The sequence below is a fragment of the Geotrypetes seraphini genome, chromosome 9, assembly GCF_902459505.1.
Source record: "Geotrypetes seraphini chromosome 9, aGeoSer1.1, whole genome shotgun sequence".
NCBI lineage: Eukaryota > Metazoa > Chordata > Amphibia > Gymnophiona > Dermophiidae > Geotrypetes > Geotrypetes seraphini.
In genome coordinates this window covers 126,677,381-126,704,454 of record NC_047092.1, presented here as the reverse complement: position 1 = coordinate 126,704,454, position 27,074 = coordinate 126,677,381, and the positions used below count along the sequence as shown (strand labels likewise).

Sequence of the window (27,074 nt, the reverse complement as noted above, 5' to 3'; positions counted from 1 at the left end):
CCCTGACATGTCACATTAATTTTCTGGGGTGGAGTCCGTAGTCTGGGTCCGCTTGACCAGCAGCCAGAAGATCTCCAACAGTGGATTTATTCCTGGCGTGGCTGCTTCCTGGGCAGAGTCCTGGGCTGATTCTCCTGATGAAATCTGTAGAGCAGATCTACTGTGTAGATCTCTGTCCCTTTACAACAGGGGTGTCAAAGTCCCTCCTCGAGCGCTGAAATCCAGTCGGGTTTTCAGGATTTCCCCAATGAATCTGCATGAGATCTATTAGCATACAACGAAAGCAGTGCATGCAAATAGATCTCATGCATATTCATTGGGGAAATCCTGAAAACCCGACTGGATTGCGGCCCTCGAGGAGGGACTTTGCCACCCCTGCTTTATGAGGTTCTACAAAGTGAATGTGGTGACTGGATGCCACTTTTTGGTCCTCAGTTCTGCAGGCAGGCTCATCTGTCCCTCCCTAGATGTTTGTCACTGCTTTGGTACGCTAGCTTCAGTACAGAATCCTACGTCTTTGCAACAGAATGGAAGATTTGGTTCTTACCTAATTAATCTTCAATCTTTGAGGGCTGCAATCCAGTTGGGTTTTCAGGATTTCAGCTGAATTTCATTGCTTTGGTACTAACTGAAGGGGGAGCTGTTCTCCAGTTCTAAAGGGGAAGAGTTGAAATATTTGAGTGGCACCCTTCTGCAAAGTTTGCGACTAAGGGGAAGGAACAGCTTCAGTACAGAATTCTATGTCTTAAAACAGAAAGAGAAAATTAATGAGGTAAGAACCTAATCATCCATTGTCAATGATTAGAATAATATCCCTCACTTAATCTGCAGTAGTGTCAAAATCTGCACCAGCAGGACATAAAATAAAGATGTAATCTGCATATGAAAGCATGAACACACCCAAAGATAAAATATGGCCTAGTGAGCAAATATATACGTTAAAAAACAATAGAGGTGAGAGAGAGGGTCCCTGTGGAACACCACAGTGAGCTCAAATTGCTGAGATAATATTCTGAACCTTAACACAATATATTTTCTTTTGCAAAAATTCAGTAAACTGATAATCCTTTATGATATATGCAAATGACAGATGGCCAGCTTCCACCCACCAATCCCTTTTCCAGTGCAATAGGTGAGTCATTCTAGACATGTGGGTTGTCTCCCAATGACTACGAGCCATCTGCAGAAGGAATCCACCCCAGATTTTTTCTCTGACTCTCCTCTACTTCACTGGGAGCTCTACTGCTACGTATAGTTTTTCCCTTCTGTATGCAAGCCTGAAGGAGTGTTTCTGTTCTGCACTCCACAGTTTTCTTATTTTCGATCCTTTTCAGGGCTTTCTTTGTGCTCGGAACGTTTTCTTCAGCTCTGCCTGCGTAGAGCTGAGTTTTTACAGATCTGATGCATATGTTCTACCATCAGTGAATTTAAAGTTCAAATTAAGATACTTGCTCAGCATTTTAGAGAGAAAGAGAGGGTATCCCAAATGGTCTTTCAAACGCTATTCCAACCCTGAGCTCCTCCTCCAACCTCAAAACAAAGCTGTCACGTGGAACAAACTGATATGTGGAGAGTCATGATAAAGACGCTGCTTTGGTTTCAAGCAGCGTCTTTATTACGACTCTCCAAATATCAGTTTGTTCCACATATCTACAACCATAGGACTCTCAGGGACCCCTGAGGAAGACTTTTTATTGAAACACAGACCATGTTGGGTCCCATGCCTTCAACGGACTAGGTCCTTTAGGTTTTTTATGTGGATCATTTTATTCTCAAATGGATTATTTATCTTTGAGAGGATTATATTATTGTACTTTTGAACTTTGACTTTTCTCAATAAAGTCCATAAAAAAGGAACATCATCACTCCACAGTGGTTTTTTGGTTTCTCCTGACATAATTCAAAAACATTGGCATGTCCTTTCTATTCATGAACCTTTTAGAGAGAAACTATGTACAGTATTGCCTACAGCCGCCCCAAAAACCTGTCTAACCTGAACACCAAACATGATCCTTCCAACTTTGTCATGGGTGGGCACAAACCTTGTGGGTTTTGTAGCATGTGCATTAACTCTTTGCACCTCTCTACATGGTGTCATCCTAGAACCCACCAATCTTACATCCTGAAACAGCAAACCACATTCACATCTCAATGGGTTATTTACGTGATAATATGCCCATGTGGGCTACTGTACGTGGAATGTACCACCAGGAAAATTAAGATCAGGCTTTGAGAGCATAAGAGTAGAATCCACACTAAGAATTTCAATGCACCCTTAGTGCCTCATTGTGTGGAACATGGCCATGATTTTTTTTACCTTTCCTGGTTTGTGATTGAACAGATTTCTCCCCACTTTCAGGGGGACAAATTAGCCTGCATTCAATTGCGGGAGCAGTTTTGGATTTTTCATTTAAATACCGTACAGCCTGCAGGACTTAATGAATTTATCGAATAGAACACTATCATTTAGCTCTTCAGCGTTGTTTTTTATTGGACCTTCATTTCTGGTTCTAGTGATGTCACTTGCTCTCCTTTTAAACTCTGCGCTTTCGTCCCGTTAGCCCCTCTTCTTGCCTCCTTCTCATACCAGGGTGCCATTTGAATCTGGCAACGTCCTGTGTGCTACATCTACAGCGTCGGTTCCTGAAGAAAGGGCTTGATGCCCTGAAACCAGCTTGGTCGAACCTGAACATTCCATGAGGTTTTTACTGTTACAAGCAACCTCAGTTACCATTACGCTGTATTGTTTAATTCAGCTAAGTGCTTGTTTATTTTTTTATCTGAAGGGGGGCAGGGATTTGTTCTGAGCCTCTCATTATTAGTGTGTTGTTATTTAACCACCTTATTGTGATTTTTTTTTTTTCCACATTTAATTATCATTTCATTGCACAATCACTTTAACGTGCACAGGTTGTTTCCCATGATGGTTTATGGGCACAAGTGAGGCTTTGTCTCATTTCTTGAGCTGCTAATCAACGCTGGAATGGTGAGTTCGCTCCTTATGCTAGTTTAGTTACACTGAGGAAAGTTCCACACTTATTACAAATTTATTAAATTTTTAATCTGTTGATGTGGTGGTTAATGCAAGGCTCTCGGCTCATCCTGTTTGGCATCGCTGCTTTTCTTTACTCCTTTTCAATAGAGAAGAAGCAGACTCCAGTTTGCAGCTGACAGGCTGATCCTTGGTGGTACCTGTTGACCAGCCTGCATTTATTTCTTTGGAGCTCAGGGCCAGCCCCACTTTTTCCTCACCTACAGTTTAACAGGGGTTCGAGCACAGGCTGTTAGATGCGCTTGGGAGGCTCAGCGGTGTCTCAGGTGCCAGCTGCATTTTTCGCCACCACCCTTCCCTTAGCTTGTCTGTCGGTTTTCAGGGTTTGAAGTACGGTCAGGCTTCGTAACTGACAGGCACCCTGAACATCGGCGTTGAAGAGGCATTCCCAGCAAGAGGCAGTGATTCTCTGATTCCAGCTACAGTAAGAGAGTTGGGGCAGGCTGCAGCACAGCACAGTGAGTAAGGCTGTCACAGCCCTGTGAACTGAATTGGGGGAGGGGGGTGTCTGAATTACAATGTTTTAAAGATTAATGCATGTCTCCCCGTGCTCCCCCACCTGAAAAATCCTAAACTCACTGTTTTTGAACTTTGCTGTGAAAAATATTGCGATTTGGGTGCGAATTTCTTAACTGTGGCCATCTTGGATTTTAGCAATCTGTTTTTTCAAAAGCTCCCTGCACCTCCAAAACTACAATTTTTGCCTCAAAACCTGTTGGGATGGAGACCTTGGGCTCTTCTGCTTCAATTCCTTGCCAGGATTGCACAAATTTAGTGCCTCCAGAGCAACCTTGCGCTGCATGGCATGGCCAGGAGAGGAGGCAGCAGCACCATGCTTAACCTCTCCCCTGCCTAAGCAGGTGAAAAATTGGACGGCCATTTCTTTTTTCAGGGCTCAATAAGGCTGAATGTTGGGCATGTAAGGACGTGGACGCCCCGCAGCCCAAGAAACACACAGTCAAGTGCCTCTATTTCCCAGGGACTGGAGTTTATGAAATATTTGTGGAATCCCTTTCAAGATAGCTGTGCTTCTACACAGTCCCGCTCCTCCTCAGACCTATCTCTCAGCGTTTTTGCCTCTTTAGGCATGTCCTCTTCTCAGTCAGCCGCTGTTCCTGAGTTAGCTTATCCTGATTTGAGAGATACTTATGATGATGATTTAGTTTGCAGACCCCTTGTAATCAGGGGACGCTTTTCCCTTGGTGGGGGACTCAGGTCAGTATGTTGGATCTTTAGATCCTTCTTTGGCTTTTGAACCTGGGGACAATCCCACGGTTCTGCGTTTATTTAAGTTTGCTGCTTTGCCTGGTCTCATCTTGAAGACTCTGCAGGAGTTGAATTTAGTCACTTAGCTGGCTCCTTCTACCTCCTCCTCTCCTTTGTGGAGTACGAGCTCAGTCTGGTTTCCCCTGACATCCTGATATGAGCATTTTGATCTCGGAGCAATGGGACAATCTGGAAGGCGCTCTCAAGGTGGCGAGAGCTATGTGCCCATCTGTACCCTATGAGGCAGGAGTGTCAGCAGCCTTTTAGGCAGCCTAAAGTGGATTCTTTGGTTGCGCAGATGACTAAGCACACCTCCCTTCCCAGTGAGGGTGGTGTGGTGCTCAAGGATATGCAGGACTGCCGTGTGGATGTGGTTCTCAGGAGACTCGTTGAGGCAGTGGCTTTGGGAGTCAAAGCTGCTTCGGCGGCGTCCTTTGTCACATGGGCTTTGCTTGTCTCAGCTGCGTACTCTGGAAAGTGAGGGTGTGGAGCCTTCTCTAGATTATGCTGGTGATGCTCAGTATGACCTTATGCAGGTCTTGGGTAAGGTATTGGCGTAGAAACATAGAAACATAGAAAGATGACGGCAGAAAAGGGCCACAGCCCATCAAGTCTGCCCACTCCACTGACTCACCCCAATAGTCTAGATGCTAGTGACTCGACCTACGTATTTGATTTCTGTTCACAGAATGCTCTGGATCAGACAATGGGCCATTGATTCCACCTCTAAAGTTACTCTTGCGCGACTCTCTTTTAAGGGGCAGTTATTATTTGGCAAAGGCCTAGACGACCTCATGAATTCTGTGGTGGACCATTGTCCTAAGACCCTGCCTGACAGCAGACCCAGAACCTCTAGAGCAGGGCTGCCCAAGTCCGGTCCTCGAGATCTACAGCAGGGCCGGCACGTGCATCGGGCCTGAGACAGTGTTCTTCAATCGCCGGTCTGCAGGGCTGGCACGTGCATTGGGCCCGAGACAGTGTTCTTCAATCGCCGGTCCGCGTAATCTTTGGGCTGCCTCCCTCTTCCTCATTGCTGCAGTGCACCTATGCATGTCCTGAGCCTGAACTGGAAACCTTCTCTGACTGGGAAGCTCATTGCGGAGACCGCTCCATCCAGGGCCAGTGGACTACCCATCAAATTGGGTTGGCCAATCAACCGTCTAGAGCTTTAAGCCATATGGCTGGCATTGAGAACTCTGCTAAACACCCTGGAAGGTAAAGAGGTAAGGGCGTTTTCCGACAACGCCACTCTAGTAGCTTATGTGAATCTGCAGGGGGCACCAGAAGTGTGTGCTTGAATTGGGGGGGGACACACATGAATTCTATTCCAGTGGGTGGTATTGTACCTTCAAGCTCTCTCTGAGGCGCATGTGGCCAGAGTGGAAAATGTGCAAGCATACTTTGAGTTGCCAAGCCCTGGACCCAGATGAATGGTCTCTCTTCGCAGTGTGTGTTTTGTCTCATTGTACATCCTTGGGGGGCACAAATGATAGATTTGATGGCTTCAGCCAGGAACTCGAAAGTCAAGCATTTTTACAGTTGAAGATCAGAGCAAGGAAGCTTAGGTCTAGAAGTGTTGACCAACTCAGGAGCTCCTTTATGTCTTTCTGCCTTAGCCCATGGTGGGTTGAGTCATCAGTAGGACCGTAACTCATCCAGGCCAGGTGATCATAGTGGTTCTGGACTGGTCTCACCATCCATGGTATATTGATTTTATCTGTCTTCAGTGGGACAAGAGTCTCAGACTCCCTCTTCATTGCAGTTTTCTTAGTCAAGGACCGGTTCCATATTGAGAACCCCAGCGCTTTGGTCTGTTAAGCACAAGGCCTTAATTCAAAGGGGCTACTCCTATGTAGTCATTGCCACTATTTTGAGATCCAAGAAGCCCTCTACTATGGTGGCTTAGAAGGCTTTCCAGCAGTGGTGTGCTAGAGACCAGGTGAAGCCGTTGTGTGCTCCCATTCCGGTGCTCTTAGCCTTCCTGCAGGCTGGTCTAGAAAAAGACCCAGCGGTGGCTTCCCTCAAGGTACAGATGGCAGACCTTTCCTGTTTTAGAGTGCACAGTGGTTCCAGTTCACTTAAGGCTCATCCAGATGTGACCAGATTTTTTTCAGAGTGGATGCAATGGCTCAGTCTGATGCCATTTTTGGGGCCTCGGTTTTGCAGGCAGACTGTTCTGTTCCACCCTAGACATTGCTGTTGCTTTGGTACATCACCTATTGTACGGCTCCAGAGTGGATGTAATAGAATGGAAGACTAGGTTCTTATCTTTGATAATCTTTCTGTTAATCCACAGAGGAGTCTGTACGGCCCATCCTCTGTCTATTCTGATTTTTTTCTGTATCGCCTGCATTTTCTGCCTCGGATATTTCTCCTTTCAAGCCTACATATCTTCCAACCAGCAGTGAGCCCTGTGGGGAATCATTCTGCATAAGTGAGTACATATCCTAGCTGCTGGCTAATTTCGAGTTCATACGCATTGAACGTAGCAGGTTGATTCTTATTGTTGCCATGTCTATTTATTCAGTTTTCTATACTGTTCTCCCAGGGGAGCTCAGAATGGTTTACATGAAGTTATTCAGGTACTCAAGTATTTTTCCCTGTTTATCCCGGCGGGTTCACAATCTGTCTAATGTACCTGGGGCAATGGGGGGATCAAGTGACTTGCCCAGGGTCACAAGGGTGCCGTGACTGTAGCTTTAACCACCAAGCCACACTCTCCCCATGTTTTTCCTGTTTCCTGTTTATTGTTTTTCTTTGTTGCAGAGCAGAACAGAATAGTGTTAATGTTTGTGGGGATGTTCCCCATGCCCCCTTCCGTGTATGCTTTTGTTCCAGTGATGCTCGATTTCTTTTGGACTCAACTGTTGGGGGCTCTGTGCTCCTCTGCTATATGGAAGGATCTGAAAAATAATGTGTGGCTTTCTGCAAGACTTGGTTCGCGGGTACAGATTGAACACCTATTGTACAGACTCCTCTGTGGATTAAAAGAAAGATTACCAAAGATAAGCACCCAATCTTCTATCTCCCCCATCCTGATAAAATTTTAGGTACCCTCTAAATGCTTAAAGGGAGATGCCCCTTTCTGCTTTTCCTGTCTCTTACTCTACCAGTTCCATGCCACTGTCATTGGAGCCAAAAATATTTTCTGTTTATATTTAACAGCCTGTCCCCCATCTGTCCTTGAAATAAGTAAAAAAAACAAAAAAAAAAAACCCAGTCCTTAAATGAATAGTTCCACCCTGGGGTGAGGATTCTTACCACATCCCTACAAAATCTTCCTCCTTATTCTTGCTAGTTGCTAAAGTTGTTTTTGACCATCAAACAAAAACCACATGTCTTGTAAATCTATCTGCCACCTGACTCTTGATGACTGTAAGCCTTCTGGTAAATAACTCCTAACTTCTGCTGTGGAATTTTCCCTTATCTCTCATGTCATCTAAAGTTCACCCATTTGCCATTGTATCCCATAAAATAGGTACCAGTGTGATGGTTATGTCAAATCCATATCTCAAACTCCATTATTCCACCCTTTTCTCTGCTTCTGTCCCCAACCTTTAATTTACAGACATCTTCCTTGACTTAGGCCTTGTATGTATTTCACTAGATACCTGACATCTCAAATTCTTAATTCTCTTGCACTGTAGTCATATTATTCTCCTTTATCATGCTCACAATAACCAGAATCCTTGACATAGAAACATGATGGCAGATCTAGCACGCCCATCCGCAGTAACCATTATCTCTTTCTCTCTCCAAGAGATCACACGTGCCTTTCGCAGGCCCCTTTGAATTCAGACACAATCTCTAATCTCCACCACCTCTTCTGGGAGACTGTTCCATGCATCTACCACCCTTTCTGTAAAAAAGTATTTTCTTAGATTACTCCGGAGCCTATCATCTCTTAACTTCATCCTATGCCCTCTCATTGCAGAGTTTCCTTTCAAATGAAAGAGACTCGACTCATGTGCATTTACATTATGTAGGTATTTAAACGTCTCTATCATATCTCCCTCTCCCGCCTTTCCTCCAAAGTATACAAATTGAGATCGTTAAGTCTGTCCCCATATGCCTTATGATGAAGACCACACACCATTTTAGTAGCCTTCCTCTGGACTGACTCCATCCTTTTTATATCTTTTTAAAGGTGCGGCCTCCAGAATTGTATGCAATATTCTAAATGAGGTCTCACCAAAGTCTTATACAGGCGCATCAATACCTCCTTTTTCCTACTAGCCATACGTCTCCCTATGCAACCTAACATCCTTCTAGCTTTCACCGTCACCTTTTCAACCTGTTTGGCCACCTTAACATCATCACATACAATCACACCCAAGTCCCGCTCTTCTGTCGTGTACATAAGCTCTTCACTCCTTAATCTGTACCATTCCCTCAAGTTTTTGAAGCCCAAATGCATGACCTTGCATTTCTTAGCATTAAATTTTAGCTGCCAAATTTCAGACCATTCTTGAAACTTCGCCAGGTCTTTCTTCATGTTATTCACACCATCCGGTGTGTCTACTCTATTGCAGATTTTTGTATAATCCGCAAAGAGGCAAATCTTACCCGACAACCCTTCAGCAATATCGTTTATAAAAATGTTAAAAAGAACAGGCCCAAGAACAGAACCTTGAGGCACACCACTGGTAACATCCCTTTCCTCATAGCGATCTCCATTGATCACTACCCTCTGTCACCGTCCAGTTTTTGACCTAGCCCGTCAATTTGGACCCATCTCGATGGCACTCAGTTTATTTATCAGACATCTGTGTGGAACACTGTCAAAGGCTTTGCTAAAATCTAAATACACCACATCTAGCGCACATCCTCTATCCAATTCTCTGGTCACCCAGTCAAAGAAATTGATCAGATTTGTCTGACAAGACCTACCTCTAGTGAATCCATGTTGTGTCCGGTCCTGTAATCCACAGGATTCCAGAAACTTGAGCATTCTCTATTTTAAAAGTGTTTCCATTAATTTGCTTACCACAGAAGTCAGACTTACCGGCCTGTAATTCCCTACTTCTTCCTTACTTCCACTTTTGTGGAGAGGGACCACATCTGTCCTTCGCCAGTCCTCCAGTACCTTTGCTGACTCTAGAGACTCGTTGAAAAGGTCAGTCAGTGGAGCTACCAGAACTTCCCTAATTTCCTTCAGCACCCTAGGATGTACACCATCCGGCCCCATCGCTTTGTCTACTTTTATTTTAGCTATCTCCTCATGAACACAACCCTCTAAAAATCGATCAGGTTCTATTACGGTACTCCTCCATCCCTTTTCACATTGACAACTACTATTATGTCATATAGTGCTCCCAGAACCTTTATTAGATTCAGTGACATATATCGCCTGAGCACAAATCACATCTGATCTGGGTGGATATTGGGTGGATATTCAGTCTTTGTGCTATTGTACCTGCCCTAAGCTTTGCATCCTGGTTCTGAAGGGATATCGGCTATATGAGCTTAACCAGTTCTGGGTACTTTACAGGCTTGTGCAGAACCACATGTGCCACATTATAATGAACACAGCTCATGTCCTGGGCCAGAGCATTACACATGGCACTCAAGGGCTTATTGGTCTTGGAGGATTCTATAAAACTCGGCTCCAAACCTATCCGAGCCAGGGGCCTTCGTAAGTTTAAGACTGGATGCTCCCTATCTGCCTCTGCATACAGTTTAGACTCCTATTATTAATCCACAAGCGTGTTCATGCCACAGCTCCTCAGTATCTCACCTCATACCTCTCCCCAAAAACTCTGTTCCTCAGATAAGCTGCTTTTATTTGTACTTTCATCCTCCACTGCCAATTCCAGATTTTGTTCCTTTCATGTAGCTGCCTTGTATACCTGGAATAAACTACCAGCCCCTTCTCTTACCTTGTTTAAAAGTAGAATAAAAACCCACTTTTTTGATATAGCCTTCCATCCATAACCCCACTACCCATTGCTCATCACCCTAGCCAACAGATAACAATCTCCCCCAACTATGATGCGTTGTTTCTAGGCATTGCTAAATCTATAAAGTAAGGGCTCTGCAAGTAGTTCAAAATATGGTAGTGAGATTGATCACTAGTTATCTCGATATCAGCACATTTCCCCAATATTAAAACAATTACACCAGTTGACAGTCACATTTTGAATAGTACATCAAATCTTGACACAAGTCTTGAAGAAATATTTACCATTTTGTTCTTTGTGATCACAATCAGCAATGAGGTTATCTCGAGCATGTACAAGAGATACATTTTAAGGAAACGTGGGCAACAGCAATTTCATTGGCTGGTCGGCAGTTATGCCCTTATCAGGCTCTTTAAGATTATGTGAAAATCTGAAATTTTTTAAAGCGTTAATCTGTTTGTTAAGGCTTTCCATTAGATTAGATGATTTTTGCAGTAGATTAAGTTTCAAATTTATTAAAATCTTATACCACCAAATCAGACTTCAAGGCAGTGTACATATTATTAAAATACAAGTGTTTAAAAATACAGGGTACAACAAAGGGATATTGTACAAAGACTTACCAATACAAGACTGACAGACAAATTGATGTGGCCCTGCTGCTTGGGGCCTACAATAATGACTGATCTCATGGCACTCGATATGCTGGTATAAGTAATATATTTTTATTAGTAAATCAGTAACAGCTTACAAGAATAAATCTTTCAGCATATAGAGTAACAGAGCATAGGATCATCATGCCTGAGATCTTTGATCTGTCCTCCCTACATAATCAAAAAGGCTATCTTTTATACAATTCTTGATAGAAGAAAGCAGAAATTAATAGATAGAAGAAAGCAGAAATTAAAATTTATATGCTTCAATTCAAATAAGTTAAGTCCTAATATATTAGCTGACAACCTAAAGGAATTATAGCTACAGTGGCATATGATATAAAAATATGTCAAAACATAGCAAGGAATCTGACCCAAGTAAATGAATGGCAATGCTATAAATTTAAACATATTAACACATAGGTTATATTGAAACATATTAAAGTGAAGATGATAAAGCTAAAAATTAATATAAAATGTACAGGGAAGTCTATGAATTTATGAGAGAATTGTCCTTCCCGTGGAGATCTAACAAAGTCATGGGTATAATTTTTTTGCTTGGCTCATAATATAAACTGGTACAGAAGGGAGGCGGTAGAACTATATTATTTTAAAGAGAAAGAACAAGTGGAACGGACAATAGGAAGGGAGCAGATATCACATGAATCAATCATGTTCAGAGAGAGAAGAAAAAGAAAAAAAACCCCAACAAACGTCCTTAAAAGGACGGTTAAACATTAGAAGCGTCCTTGAATAGATAGGGTTTGAGATTAGACTTGAAGTCTAAAATAGTCGTCTTCTCTTAAATACTTTGGAGCGTCATTCCACAAAGTGGGAGCGGTAATTGAAAAAAATGTATGTCTCAGGGAAGGTACAGCAAGAAGATTCTGGGAAATGGAGCAGAGGGTTCTTTGGGGATCGTGAGGAATCAGTACTCTATTCATGAAATCAGGGGTATTGGAAGAACAGATTTTAAACATTAACAGAAGGATTTTGTATGTTATCCTGTGTTCTATAAGAAGCCAATGGGCCTTGATAAATAACGGTGTGACGTGGTCATATTTTTTAGCCTTAAATATAACCTTAATAGCTGTATTCTGCAAGATCTGCAGGCCCCTAATTTCTTTTTGTGTTATTCCTTTATAGAGGGAATTACAGTAGTTTAGGCGAGATATTATCAATGAATGAACTAAGATATTAATGGATTGAGAGTTAAGTAACTTAGAGAGGGAGCGGATCATTCACAATCTTTGAAAACAGCTGTACTGATTTGGTTATGATATGTTAGTTTTGTATCAAATGTGACACCTAAAAGTTTGAGGGTGGGAACTATTTGCAGAGGAGTAGTTGAGACTGAGATTGGCTTTGAAAGGGATTGGCCCTCTTTCACTTGGAAGATCATAACCTTTGTTTTGCTGACATTTAGGGCTAACATATTAGCATCGAGCCAATCATGAATTTTTGTGAGTTTTTGGTTGTTAACAGATATTTCTTTAGGGTCATTAAGGTCTATTGGATGAACCAATTGAATATCATCAGCATATGCAAATATGGTAAACCCTATAGATTGGGCAAGTGTCAAGAGAAGAGCCAAAAAATGTTAAACAGTAAGGGTGACAGGATAGAACCCTGGGTGATACCGAACTTTGAAGGAGTAGAGTTAGAGGAATTCCCGTCAAAAATCACTGGAAGTCCTGTCGGAAAAATAAGATGTAAACCATTCCAACATTCCTATGTTATACAGTCGTTGAAGAAGAAGTTTATGATCTATTGTGTCAAATGCCGCAGAAAGATCTAGAGAGATGAGGGCCACAGACTGGTGGTGGTCAAGGTGGTACAAAATATTTATAGTTAGTCCAATCAGTGATACTTCCGTGGAGTGGTGCTGCCTGAATCCGGTCTGGTTGGGGTAAAGAGCTTGTGTTTTTTTGATGAAATCCGATATTTGAGAGAGAACAATCTGGTAGACTAGCTGAGGACTGCAATTTTATGAGGGTTTGAGATTTGTGATGTGCTGATGTCTTGTTGATTGGATTTGTGTACATTTCATTGCAATCCACTTAGGTTTTAAGCAGAATAGAAATTTTTAAAATAAACTGTATCCCCCACCCTGGCATCCTGTTTTGTCTGTCTTGTCTGTTTAGGTTGTAAGCTCTTTTGAGCATGGATTGTCTCCTTGTGACTCTGTACAATACTGCTTATGTCTGGTAGCGGTCTAGAAATAACAGTAGTAATAGTCATCACCAATTTTATTTCTGTAAATGGAGCATTTAATTGTTTCAATTGTTCCATTGTGAACTGCGCCATAGACAAATCTTGGAAAAAATGGGTTATATGATTATCTGCAGTATTCAGTTCCCTTCTGTCATACAAAGATTTATAGTACAAGACAAATTGCTCCAGAAACTTCTTTCCTTCTATATCTAATCCCCTGAACATCTTTAATAGAGGTTTGTTTGGGGTTTTTTTTTGAGGGGAACCAAATTTGCTAGTACTTTTCCTGTCTTTCCACCCCAACAAAATAATTTATACCTATAAAGATTGTTTTCTTAGGCTGGCGCCATGATTGTTGCAGTTGTCTGGGTCTCACCACATCTGGGTAGATAGAACCAGTGTTCAGCATGATGGCTGAAACGGCTGTTCTACCTACCCAGATGAGGTGAGACACAGATAACTGCAACAATCAATATAAAGATTGTTCAGCTTTCCTCTATAATAAAATTTCAATTTTATGCCTGATCAGCTGATACAGCGCTTTAGAGGAGGCCTCTAGAGTTCTGATTTGTGGTTTCTAATTGCCTGAAGCTGTATGGAAAGAGCCAGTAGTTTGTTTTCCCCTACTTTCTTTTTGTATGACATCTATGATATTATATGGCCTCTCAATACTGCTTTAGATGCATTCCAAAAACTGACTGGGCCAATATCAGGAATATTATCAATCTGGTATTCCTTCTATTTGGCCCTCAAGAAGATTTGGAAGTCCGGATCATGGTACAAATGAGATGATAGTCTCCAGGAAGTTTTCAGTTTCTTTGATGTGAAACACAGGGATAACACCACTGGGACGTGATCTGATATAGTGGGTGTATGAATTTCAGCTTTATCTAAAAGGATATAATCCAGTCTGGTGCACACATTATGAGCATTAGAATAAAAAGGGAAATTGTGGCAGCATATGTTCAGGGCATAAACATTACAAAACTGCTTCATACCCCACAATTCTCCCAGCAAGATAATGTACTATCCCTCCTTATCCTGAATCTACTTGTGAAAATGGAAAAGTAACTGCCTGTACTGTAGAATAACTACTCCCCTTTGACACCCATTGAAAGCTGAATATACACTTCTCCAACCAAACTTCTTCTGAGTTTTTCATGCTCGACACTTGTAAGTGTGTTTCTTTCAAATATACAATGTTAGCCTGCAGCTTTTTCATATGGTTAATTTTTTGGGTGCATTTGTGAGGTGAAGTTATACCATCAACATTAAGTGTTACTACTTTCGAATCTCTCATGCTTATTGGAGAAAAAATGGTTATTGTGCCGGTAAAACGTAAGGAACCAAAGAGGATTCCCCCCAGCCAGACTCTTCTATGGAATGTTTGCACAAGCAAATACCTCCTATAAAAGAAACTACGATTCAAGACGCAAGCAACTCTGCTTCCCATTCATGCTCTTTCATACAATCCCTTCCCCATCTCTTCCCACCCCCTATAAACTAAACTCGGCATTCCACATTGAGATGCCCTAGTCTGTGCAACTTATAATGGGCCCCAGTGGCTCCTTTGTTGCTCAAGCTATGAATTCTCAAAGCTATAACATTGAACATAACTGTATTAACAACAAAATCCCCTTTCCTTAAATGGCTAATGGTGCAAGGTCCATGGTTGCAGCCAGTTCCCCAAGAAAATTGTTTCCATGATGCAGTGGAAAACAGGTTCTCTTTTTCTAGAAGTCAAAATGCTGTCATCTATGGGGATGAGCTGCATTTAGGGACTCGGCTGCAGCTGACAATTCCATTGCATTATGGAGTCCTTTGGTGAACTCAAGGTGCAACTATGGTCCATTATACCTCTTATGTAAGAACATAAGAATTGCTGCTGCTGGGTCAGACCAGTGATCCATCGTGCCCAGCAGTCTGCTCCCGTGGCGACCCTTAGGTCAGAGACCAGTGCCCTAACTACGTTCTGGTTCAGCAGGAAGTTGTCTAACTTTGTCTTGAATCCCTGGAGGGTGTTTTCCCCTATAACAGCCTCTGGAAGAGTGTTCCAGTTTTCCACCACTCTGGATGAAGAAGAACTTTCTTACGTTTGTACGGAATCTATCCCCTTTTAACTTTAGAGAGTGCCCTCTCATTCTCCTTACCTTGGAGAGGGTGAACAACCTGTCTTTATCTACTAAGTCTATTCCCTTCATTATCTTGAACATTTTTATCATGTCCCCTCTCAGTCTTCTCTTTTCAAGGGAGAAGAGGCCCAGTTTCTCTAATCTCTCACTGTACAACAGCTCCTCCAGCCCCATAACCATTTTAGTCGCTCTTCTCTTGACCCTATCGAGTAGTACTGTGTCCTTCTTCAAGTATGGTGACCAGTGCTGGACGCAGTATTCCAAGTACCATGGCCAGGTACAGCAGCATGATAACCTTCTCCGATCTGTTCATGATCCCCTTCTTAATCATTCCAAGCATTCTGTTTGTCCTTTTCGCTGCTGCCACATATTGCGCGGATAGCTTCATCGACTTGTCATCAATTTGCCACTTTTAAACATGAATGTAGCTATATGACAGATGATTCCTGTGTGGCCAACTGCTAATGTGGTGGTGGCAGAAAGATTCTTGTACTGATTCAAGAGCAAAAATTATTTTTCCATACAATTAACACCACAGCCTGAGTTTACATGTGGTGAAAAATGCAGACTGGATTGAAAATCCAGGCACTCCTAGATAAGAGGAACATTTGTGAATGGTCTGAACACTTCAGCATAAGCTCCATGGGACCAGCCTTTTGGTATGTTTGAGATACAGTAAAACCTTGGTTTGCAAGCATAATTCGTTCCAGAAGCATGCTTGCAATCCAAAGCACTCATATATCAAAGCAAATTTCCCCATAGGAAATAATGGAAACTCCAGACGATTCGTTCCACAACCTCAAACCTTTAATACAAAATACTATACATTTAATACAAATATTATACAAACCTTTAATACAAAATACTATACATTGCAAGACCTCGCTCATTTAAAACAGTCACTACACTCCCGCAGTGTCAGAGAGAGAAGAACCATCGGCTCAGATGTGATAACATAAGAACATAAGCAATGCCTCTGCTGGGTCAGACCTGAGGTCCATCATGCCCAGCAGTCCGCTCACGCGGCGGCCCAACAGGTCCAGGACCTGTGCAGAAATCCTCTATACCCTTCTATCCTCTTTTCCAGCAGGAAACTGTCCAATCCTTTCTTAAATCCCAGTACCGTACTCTGCCCTATTACATTCTCTGGAAGCGCATTCCAGGTGTCCACCACACGTTGGGTAAAGAAGAACTTCCTAGCATGGAGTATTGTTTTCAATTTTGGAGACCGTATCTGGCGAAAGACGTAAGAAGACTTGAGGCGGTCCAGAGGAGGGTGACGAAAATGATAGGAGGCTTGCGCCAGAAGACGTATGAGGAGAGACTGGAAGCCTTGAATATGTATACCCTAGAGGAAAGGAGAGACAGGGGAGATATGATTCAGACGTTCAAATACTTGAAGGGTATTAACGTAGAACAAAATATTTTCCAGAGAAAGGAAAATGGTAAAACCAGAGGACATAATTTGAGGTTGAGGGGTGGTAGATTCAGGGGCAATGTTAGGAAATTCTACTTTACGAAGAGGGTAGTGGATGCCTGGAATGCGCTCCCGAGAGAGGTGGTGGAGAATAAAACTGTGACTGAGTTCAAAGAAGTGTGGGATGAACACAGAAGATTTAGAATCAGAAAATAATATTAAATATTGAACTAGGCCAGTTACTGGGCAGACTTGCACGGTCTGTGTCTGTGTATGGCCGTTTGGTGGAGGATGGGCAGGGGAGGGCTTCAATGGCTGGGAGGGTGTAGATGGGCTGGAGTAAGTCTTAACAGAGATTTTGGCAGTTGGAACCCAAGCACAGTACCGAGTAAAGCTTTGGATTCTTGCCCAGAAATAGTTAAGAAGAAAAAATTAAAAAAAAAAAAAATTTGTGTATACTGTATGTACTTGTAGTATTGCAAGACATTGCTTGTATATCAAGTTAAAATTAATCAAATGTTTTGCTTGTCTTGCAAAACACTTGCAAACCAAGTGTTTTGTGGGAAAGGGACGTGGAAGGGGATGTGCACAGATGGGTCAAAAATTGGCTGGCGGACAGGAAACAGAGGGTAGGAGTAAAGGGATACTACTCTGACTGGAAAGGGGTCACGAGTGGTGTCCCACAGGGGTCGGTGCTGGGACCGTTGCTGTTTAATATATTCATTAATGACCTGGAAACAGGGACGAAGTGTGAAGTTATAAAATTCGCGGACGACACAAAACTCTCCAGTAGGGTCAGAACTATTGAGGAATGCAAGGATCTACAAAGTGACCTGAACAAGCTGGGGGAGTGGGCAAATAGATGGCAGATGAGCTTCAATGTAGAGAAATGTAAAGTCTTGCACATAGGGAAAGGGAACCCGATGTACAGCTATACGATGGGAGGGAGGGTATTGGGGGAAGGCAACCTTGAAAAAGACTTGGGGGTATTGGTAGATACAACAATGAAGCCAGCGGCACAATGTGCAGCGGCCTCAAAAAAGGTGAACAGAATGTTGAGTGTTATCAAAAAAGGTATCACTACCAGAACAAGGGAAGTTATCCTGCCGCTGTATTGAGCGATGGTGCGCCCACATCTGGAGTACTGCGTCCAATACTGGTCACCGCACCTTAAGAAGGATATGGTGATGCTTGAGAGGGTCCAGAGAAGAGCAACAAAAATGATTTAGGGCATGGAAAACCTTGCTTATACCGAGAGGCTGGAGAGGCTGGGGCTCTTTACCCTGGAAAAGCAGAGACTTAGAGGGGACATGATAGAGACCTATAAAATCATGAAAGGTATAGATAAGGTAGAGAGGGACAGATTCTTCAGGCTAGCAGGGTCATCAAAAACAAGAGGGCACTCAGAAAAACTGAAAGATTCAAGACAAATGCTCGGAAGTACTTCTTCACTCAGAGGGTGGTGGACACCTGGAATGCGCTTCCAGGAGAGGTGATAGGACAAAGTACAATAATGGGTTTCAAAAAGGGCTTGGATGACTTCTTGAAGGAGAAAGGGATTACAGGGTATAGATAGAGGGGTACTGTACAAGGTACTTCAGGATTAGGGCATAAACAAGTCAGGTGGAGGGAACTTACAGGTCAAGGACCTGGAGGGCCGTCGCGGGAGCGGACTGCTGGGCGCGATGGACCCCTGGTCTGACCCGGCAGAGGCAATACTTATATTCTTATGTTCTAAGTTACTTGTAAGCCAAGGTTTTACTGTATTTGCTTTTTCTCTCTTCAGTTGAGGTATTGCAATCTTCATTCCTCTGTGGTTTTTTTGCCCTATTGTGTTCAAGGGGGAAAGCCTGACTTTTTTCTGGGAGCTACTTACTGAATAACTGGTAAAGACCATCTCCTACATTCTCCAGGGGCCTCTCAAGGCATGAATTATGGCTGGTTCTATTCTCCTTCTCCTCCAACTTTTCCTGGAGTTTAGTGTTTCTTTCCATAGTATTTCCAGTTGTTGCACCATATGTGCATTGCCATTCTTCTGTGCGGAGATTCAATTCTTGACCTCTAATATGGTAGGTGTCCACTATAAGAATCAAACTTTTCATTCAGTTCATCCACAGCTGATTTATTTAACCTATCTGCCAGCACTAATCACCTGGACCCAGACCCCTGCGGGTATGGTGAACATCGCCAACCCTCCTCCATCTTTAACTCACTTGCCTTGGCTTTGTCCTGACTTACTTTTAGATTTTTTTCTTGGCATACCACACTTCCCTCTTTCTTCTCCAATTTATACTAGTGGAGTGCCCTGGGTCTATTCTTTGAGCTAACGATATTGGGAATTGTGGGTAAATAGCTGATATTAGCAAGATTTTTTGAGATTTCAACCAGAGCTCTACTCTCCTCCATCCCACTGGGCAGGCTGTATCACATGACCTCTTCCTATCAGCATTATACCTTCAAATCCTATATTTGGAGAGGTGAATAAACCTGCACAGTCTGGATTGAACCCAACATTTGTTCTTTTGAGCCCAATAGGCTTGGAATTACTGTGGCAAAATGGTACTGTACTTCCTAATTGGATATCAAAATACTTACCATTTACCTCAAAATGCACCCTAAATAGAACATCCAAGGGTCTTATGGGACACTGCAAGACCACCCATACATCACACATACACCCACAGTCTTAAAAAAAGAAGATACAGAAAAAAAGTGGAGAAAAAGCCTCAGTTAAACTTCATATGGCTAAAAAAAACTCCAGTTATAGAAACATAGAAACATAGAAAGATGACGGCAGATAAGGGCTACAGCCCATCAAGTCTGCCCATACCATTGACCCCCTTTTAAGTCTACTGGCCCCCTTAACTCTACTGACCTGCTCTATTAAGTCTATATCCTAGCGACCCTATTCATTGGTAGGACTCTCGCAGTGATCCCACATAGGTATCCCATTTATTCTTGAAGTCTGGGATACTGCGGGCCTCGATCACCTGTACTGGAAGCTTGTTCCAATGCTCTATCACTCGTTCCGTGAAGAAGTACTTCCTGACATCTCCACGAAACTTCCCTTCCCTGAGTTTGAGCGGATGTCCTCTTGTGTTTGAGGGTCCCTTGTGAAGAAAGATATCATCTTCCACCTCGACCCGTCCCGTGATGTACTTAAATGTCTCAATCATGTCTCCCCTCTCCCTACGCTCCTCGAGAGTATAGAGCTGCAATTTGTTCAGTCTCTCTTCGTACGAGAGACCCTTTAACCCCGAGACCATCCTGGTGGCCATCCGCTGAACCGACTCAATTCTGAGCACATCTTTACGGTAATGTGGCCTCCAAAATTGCACACAGTATTCTAGATGAGGTCTCACCATGGCTCTGTATAATGGCATCATGACCTCAGGCTTCCTGTTGACGAAACTTCTCTTGATACAACCCATCATCTGCCGTGCCTTAGATGAAGCCTTCTCCACTTGAGTAGCAGTCTTCATGTCTGCACTGATGATCACTCCCAAGTCTCGTTCTGCCGTAGTCTTGGTCAAAGTTTCTCCATTCAAGGTGTAAGTTCTGCATGGATTTCCATTTCCGAGATGCATGACCTTACATTTCTTGGCGTTGAAGCCCAGCTGCCAGACAGAGGACCAACTTTCTAAAGTACGGAGGTCCTGTTCCATAGTATCCTGCAGATTGTAGCCGTTTATGATATTGCATAGTTTGGCATCATCAGCGAATAAAGTTACCTTACCTTGAAGCCCTTGAGTCAAATCCCTAATGAATATGTTGAAGAGGAGTGGACCCAGGACTGAGCCCTGCGGCACTCCGCTGGTCACTTCCGACGTTTTGGAGAGGGTACCGTTAACCATCACCCTCTGAAGTCTGCCACTTAGCCAATCTTTAACCCATGCAGTTAGTGTTACTCCTAACCCCATCGATTCCATCTTGTTCAGCAGTCTGCGGTGTGGGACGCTGTCAAAAGCCTTGCTGAAGTCAAGGTATACGACGTCTAAGGATTCTCCCGAGTCCAGCCTTCTTGTTACCCAGTCAAAGAAGCTGATAAGATTGGACTGGCAGGACCTACCCTTGGTGAATCCATGTTGACTGGGGTCCAGGAGATTCCCCTCATTCAAGACTGTATCTAATTTATGCTTAATTAGTGTTTCCATGAGTTTATACACTATTGAAGTGAGACTCACCGGTCTATAGTTCGCAGCCTCAGCCTTGCAACCCTTTTTATGCAGAGGAATGACGTTGGCTGTTTTCCAGTCGAAAGGCACTTTCCCCGTGCTTAGTGAGAGATTGAAGAGCACGGCCAACGGTTCCGCCAGAACATCTCTCAATTCTCTAAGCACTCTTGGGTGTAAATTGTCCGGTCCCATGGCCTTGTTCTCCTTGAGCCTTGTCAGCTCGCTGTAGACGTCTTCAGGTGTGAACTCAAAATTCTGAAACGGGTCTTCCGCAATTTTTTTGTCTTCAACTGTGGTCCGTGTCCCAGTGCCTCACAGGTGAAGACTGAGCAGAAATATTCATTTAGTATTTCGGCTTTTTCAGAATCCGCCACTGCGTAGTTTCCGTCCGGTCTTCTAAGGCGTACTATGCCGTCTGTGTTCCTTTTATGTGTCTTCACTATATCAAAAAGAGTGGTGAAAAAATGAGGCACAGTAGCAGCCCCTATTTAGGGTGCATTTTGAGGTAAATGGTGATTATCTGTGTCCCTATCCTAAATTAGTTTGGAGTAATATCAAAATACTTCTCATTTATGCTATAAGAGGTTTGATATTACGAGCCTTGACTTGATCTTCTAATGTTAGAGCCATAACAGTAATAGTGATCTATCTAAGATCAGTCTTGGCTATGACTTACAAAGCTGCAACATGGAATTCAGTCCATATGTTTGTATCCCATTGCTAGTTAAACACTGACTTCAAACACAACAGTAATATTGGTCAGTCTGTTCTTCAAAGACTTTTCAAAGGTATAATCCAGTTCATTTTTATTTCAGGTTATCTCCCTAAAAAATAAATTCCACAATTAAAAAAGATGTTTCCCCAACAAAAATGTATTTCCTTCCTGGTGGTGGTCTCATTGGTTCTCTCCTGTACCCTTTGTTTTGAAGTCAACTCACAGCTGGGTATAATCATATGTGACAATTCATCCTGCATTAAGTTGAAGAAATCAAAGTTGTTTACTTATCTTTAGGTTTTCAAAGAACATATGCCAAAGAAAGACACCCATACTTTGTCCTTCCTCCCTTTTATACATTTCTACTCTTTTAAATTGCAGGACTGAGGGGACTCGGTGAATTCCCTAGGAGATGATCCCTTTTAGAAGATGTTGCCTGTGTAAAAAAACTCCCTCCAATTAATGAATTAGAAACTTAGCTATATCTTACATAAGAATAGCCTTACTGGGTCAGACCAATGGTCCATCAAGCCCAGTAGCTGTTTTTGGGTTCTTGGCATTGTTCAGCATCATCATCTGGGCAATTCCTGTAACGAACAAAACCCCACATCAGAGTGTAGTAATGATTTGAAAATGTTGAAATGCACTGTGATATGTTTATAATTTTTTTGAGTTTATATTAATTCAGCTTTCAAGTCATTTAGATATGGTTGATTTATAACCTATTTTGTATCTTGATATGTCAGACCAAGTACCTTGTCCTCAACAGTAGCAAATGCACAAAGCAACTTTCTAATGAAAAGAGAAAATAGAACTTGCATGAACTCACTGTTTTAACAAGACCCTTACTGTTTTGTTTGCCTGCTATTGGACTAAACATGTATTAGATCAATTTGCCTTTTCATGAACTACATAAATTCTTTGGAAAAGCTTTGGATTAATTGAGATGTTTTTCTTCCAGAATCGTGTGTGGCAGCGAGACCAGCGAGATATGCATGCCATCCAGCCTGATGCGGGATACTATAATGATGTAAGCAATTAAATTTTTCTGTGGACTGTCAAAATCCCCTCCCTAATTGCATGCCAAAGTTCTAATTTCTTCTAGGGAATGTGTACAGAATGATTTAAAATTTACTGATTTTATCCTATATTGTAGTAGTTTGTTTTTGGTTACAGTATTGATTATAGATACTTTTGTTTTTCTTCTTGCGTATTCACCATACATTTTTCCCCATAATTTTCAAAAAATTAGAACTCAGTCTAAGGAAAAAACACAAGGGAAACTAAGCCAAAAAACCCACCACTCCCTTACATTTTAGGAGTAAGACACAAGGCTCCTTTTACTAAGGTTTGCTAACAGTGCGCGCTGAATACTAAGGGCCATTTTACTCCTTTGTGCTTCTTAGCATTTAGCATGTGCTAATTGTTAATGAACTTTAGTGAAAGGAACCCAGAGTCTTGGAAACTATTGCTATAAACCAGGGGTGCCCACACTTTTTGGGCTTGCGAGCTACTTTTAAAATGACCAAGTCAAAATGACCTACCAACAATAAAATTTTAAAAAAACACAACGCACACTGTACTCATAAAATTGTTAATTATCATTCCTATTCCGGGGTTTTTTCAAAGAGGTCAAAGCAGATAACTCTATGCACTGTCACCTCAGTAACAACCATACAAAAATAGACAAATACCCACCCCCTCCCTTTTTACTAAACCACGATAGCAGTTTTTAGCGCAGGGAGCTGCGCTGAATGCCCAGCGCTGCTCTCGACGCTCATAGGCTCCCTGCACTAAAAACCTCTATTGTGGTTTAGTAAAAGGGGACCATATTGTAAAATATAGAGAGCAGATATAAATTCAGACACATTTTGATCATTAAATTTAAAATAAAATCATTTTTCCTACCTTGTCTGGTGATTTCATAAGTCTCTGGTTGCACTTTCTTCTTCTGACTGTGCATCCAATCTTTCTTCCCTTCTTTTAGCCTGTATGCTTCCTCTCCTCCTGATCTCATTCCCTCCCCCAACGTTTTCTTCTTCTCTCCCTGCCCTCTCTTTCTTTCTCTCTTCATGCCCCCTTTCTTTTTTTCTGTTTCTCTTCTTTCCTTCTGTCTCCCTGCCTGCCCTCTTTCTCCCTCCCTGCATTCCCTCAAGCCACTGCCGCTGCCATCGGATAACAGGCCCCCAAAGCCGCCTGCCGCCGGCCAAGCTCTCCTTGCTTCGGGCCCACCAGCATTCCTCTCCCCGACGTCAATTTTGCCGTCGGAGAGGACGTTCCGCTGGCCAGAACTTCCTCTCCGACGGCAGAATTGACGTCGGGGAGAGGATGGCTGATCGGCCCAAGATCGACCTATTGGGAGAAATGCTGCCGGGTCCTGCCTTTGAGGAAACAGAAAGTAGGCAGGACCTGGCAGCAAGAAGAGCAAATCGCAAGCTTCACTGACCTGTCTCCCGCTTTAGCCCGCGAACGGGGCTCTAACATGTGCGTGCTGGCTTCCCTTCTCTCCCCCTCCCCCCCGACATAACTTCCAGTTTCAGAGGGAAGCGAAGGGAAACCGGTACAAGCACACGTTAGCCCCCGGAGCATAAATTCTCCAAGCCGTTTTTTGGTTTTTTTTTAAATGTTGAGCAGCGGAGGCAGCAGCAGAATTCAGAAGCAGGCCAGTCAGGAGGGGAAAAAAGAGAAGGGAAGAAGGGAACCCGCTCTGCGATCGACTGGGGTCGCCTGAGCGAGTGACCTGTCGATCGCGATCGACGTGTTGGGCACCCCTGCTATAAACCATATGTTAGAAATGTGTATTGAACTGCAGCACACAGGGTTCTGACATACTGTATATATACACCTGGAGCAGTTGGGCCATTTTACAAGGGTTCCATTTGCTTCAAAAGTGGATGTCAGAATTTTGGGTTTGCAACTGTAATGCATAAGCCATATATGAAAAATAAACAATGTACAGTAAAACCTTGGTTTGCGAGCATAATTCATTCCGGAAACATGCTTGTGATCCAAAACACTCGTATATCAAAGCGAATTTCCCCATAAGAAATAATGGAAACTGTTGTTCCACAACTCAAAAACTTTAATACAAAATACTGTACTGTACAGAACAGTCACTACACTCCCGCAGTGACTAAGAGAGAACCATCGGCTCAGTTGTGATGATATGACACGTGTATACTGTACATACTTGTATTGCAAAACCTCGTTTGTATAGAATAGTCACTACACTCCGCAGCGTCAGAGAAGAAACATCGGCTCAGTTGTGATGACGTGACACGTGTATACTGTACGTACTCGTATTGCAAGACCTTGTTCGTTTATCAAGTTAAAATTTAATACAACATTTTGATCGTCTTGCAAAACACACACCAAGTTACTCTCAATCTAAGGTTTTACTGTATGTATCTCTTGTTTCCAACTAGGCAGGCCCAAAGGCACAACTCATGGGATGAGTATTGTAAAAAAAAAAAAAAAAGTATACCCCCGATGCAGTAAACTAATAGCATGCAAATTACTTTGGCATTAAACAAAAGTGCACTGATAGAAAAGTGAGCGCACACTACCCTGACAGCATCACCATTTATTTACTGAAATGGGCAGAAATGATGTTCTTTCTCCTTTCCTGTCAATGTGCGAGCAAATCCCCATTTAGTGAACAGGGGTTGGCTTACCACTGACATAAGGAAGAAGAAAAAAATTCCCTCCCTTCATTCTTCCCAAATTGCTTGTCTAGTTTTTAGAGCGGTTCATGGAAATTCAACAGAACCCTTAACACGTTCTTTATGTATCCCAAGTAATTTTGTTATATCTAGAAGCACTTGTAGCTTTAAATTACATTTTTCTTTTTTAACTTATTTTTATTATCAAAAATATTAACAATAAACAATATAAAATACTCAACTCAGGAGGTGTAAGGGTTTCTTCACAGATGAATAAAACAGTAAGGACTATGCCCTACCCTTCCCTTCCCCACTTTAACATCAAGAGAATGAGATCATATCCCTCTTATCAATTGCAAGAATGTGCCGCCAGTTGCTAATAAAGGAGCTTCTAGTGCAATATACACATTATTCCTGAACCTTAGGGCAGTCAATCTAGCCCAGAGAGATTAGAGACCTGTCTTTTCTGGAGGACAGCCCAGGCGAGGTGGTAGGAGTCTGTCTTTTCTGCCTGTGTTTATTTTTCCATTAAATTTGGTTTTTGCTTGCTATTTGCGAGGCCTTTTTAGTGCCTCAGAGGATCCCAAGCTTGGGGCATCTCTGGCTGTGGGAGAGCACAGACTCTTAAGGGTACGGAGGTCTGCTTCCAAGGGGCAGACTTCTTTGCAGGGCACCCACTTGGACAGCCTGTACTAAGTTCGGGGGCTCAGGGTCTGATCCCTTGGGAGGAAGGCTCGCCCCAGGTTTTGTCCGTAGTGGGCTTGAGCTCAGGCTGCGTGGCTCCATTGCAGTTTATCCAGGATTGGGGATGATTGCTTCCCCCCCTGCCCGTCTACATGTCAGAGGTTCACAGTAGAGTCAGGATTCCAGGTTTGTTTGAGGCAGAAGCTCTCCCTACAAGCTGTCTGCAGCTTCCTCACAGGCAGCTTAGAGCACTCAGCATGGCATAGCGAGTTACAGGCTGACATCCTTTAATCAGAATTGAGGGTCACTTAAGTGGTTGATTTTTTTTGGGGGGGGGGTTTGCATGTGTTTTAGGGTTAGGGCCAGAGTAGCCACCAGTGTAGGTTCACCAAGCCATTTTTGGTCCTAAAATTGCTGCCATGGTGACCATCTTGGATTTCCTGATTTGAAATTAAAAGTCTCTATCTGCCTCAAAACACCTCAATTTTGATCAAAATCAGGTGTGATGGACCCCTCAGGATTCATGCCAGATTTGCCCTGGCTGTCTGTCTGAGGATTGTCCATATTCCACGTGCCACGCAACGCATGGGGGGGCAGAGCTCTATCTGATGAATGCTGAATTTAACCAGCTCTTTGTTCCATCAAAAGTGGATTACCTGGTGGCGCAGGTTGCCAAGCGTACATCTCTTCCCAGTGAAGACAGTGTGGTATTAAAGGATGCCCAAGTCCACAGGCTAGATTTTGTTCATAAGAAACTCTTCGAAGTCGCAGCCTCATGCTTAAAAGCAGCTGCAGTAGTGTCTTTTGTCACCTTGCTTGCCACTCCCAAGTTGCGCCGTGATCCAGAGGCAATGACCAGGAGGGATCACCAGTTTCTAATGTCAGGAGTGGATTATGTAACTGATGCTCTGTATGACCTTTTAGAGTCGTAATATCTGCTTATTCCATTTCTGCCTGCAGAATGTTATGGGTCAGACCAGTGATCTCAAACTCAAATCATCTGCAGGGCCACATTTTGGATTCGTAGGTACTTGGAGGGCCTCAGAAAAAATAGTTAATGTCTTATTAAAGAAATGACAATTTTACATGAGGTAAAACTCTTTATAGTTTATAAATCTTTCCTTTTGGCTAAGTCTTAATAATAATATTGTCATTTATAGCTAAAGAGAGATATGATCAAGAAACTGTTTTATTTTACTTTTGT

General features: G+C 42.8%; 1 protein-coding gene across 4 annotated transcripts in view; it reads left to right on the top strand.

The window, feature by feature from the left end:
* Window positions 1–27,074, top strand: part of WDR33 (WD repeat domain 33) — a 466,488-nt gene that overhangs the window by 146,397 nt on the left and 293,017 nt on the right. For all 4 annotated transcript variants that reach the window (XM_033958831.1, XM_033958829.1, XM_033958830.1 and 1 more), the window contains one exon: window positions 22,486–22,554. In XM_033958831.1, coding sequence (XP_033814722.1) covers window positions 22,516–22,554 — 39 coding nt within the window. In that variant the 5' untranslated portion in view covers window positions 22,486–22,515. The remainder of the gene's footprint in view (window positions 1–22,485; window positions 22,555–27,074) is intronic.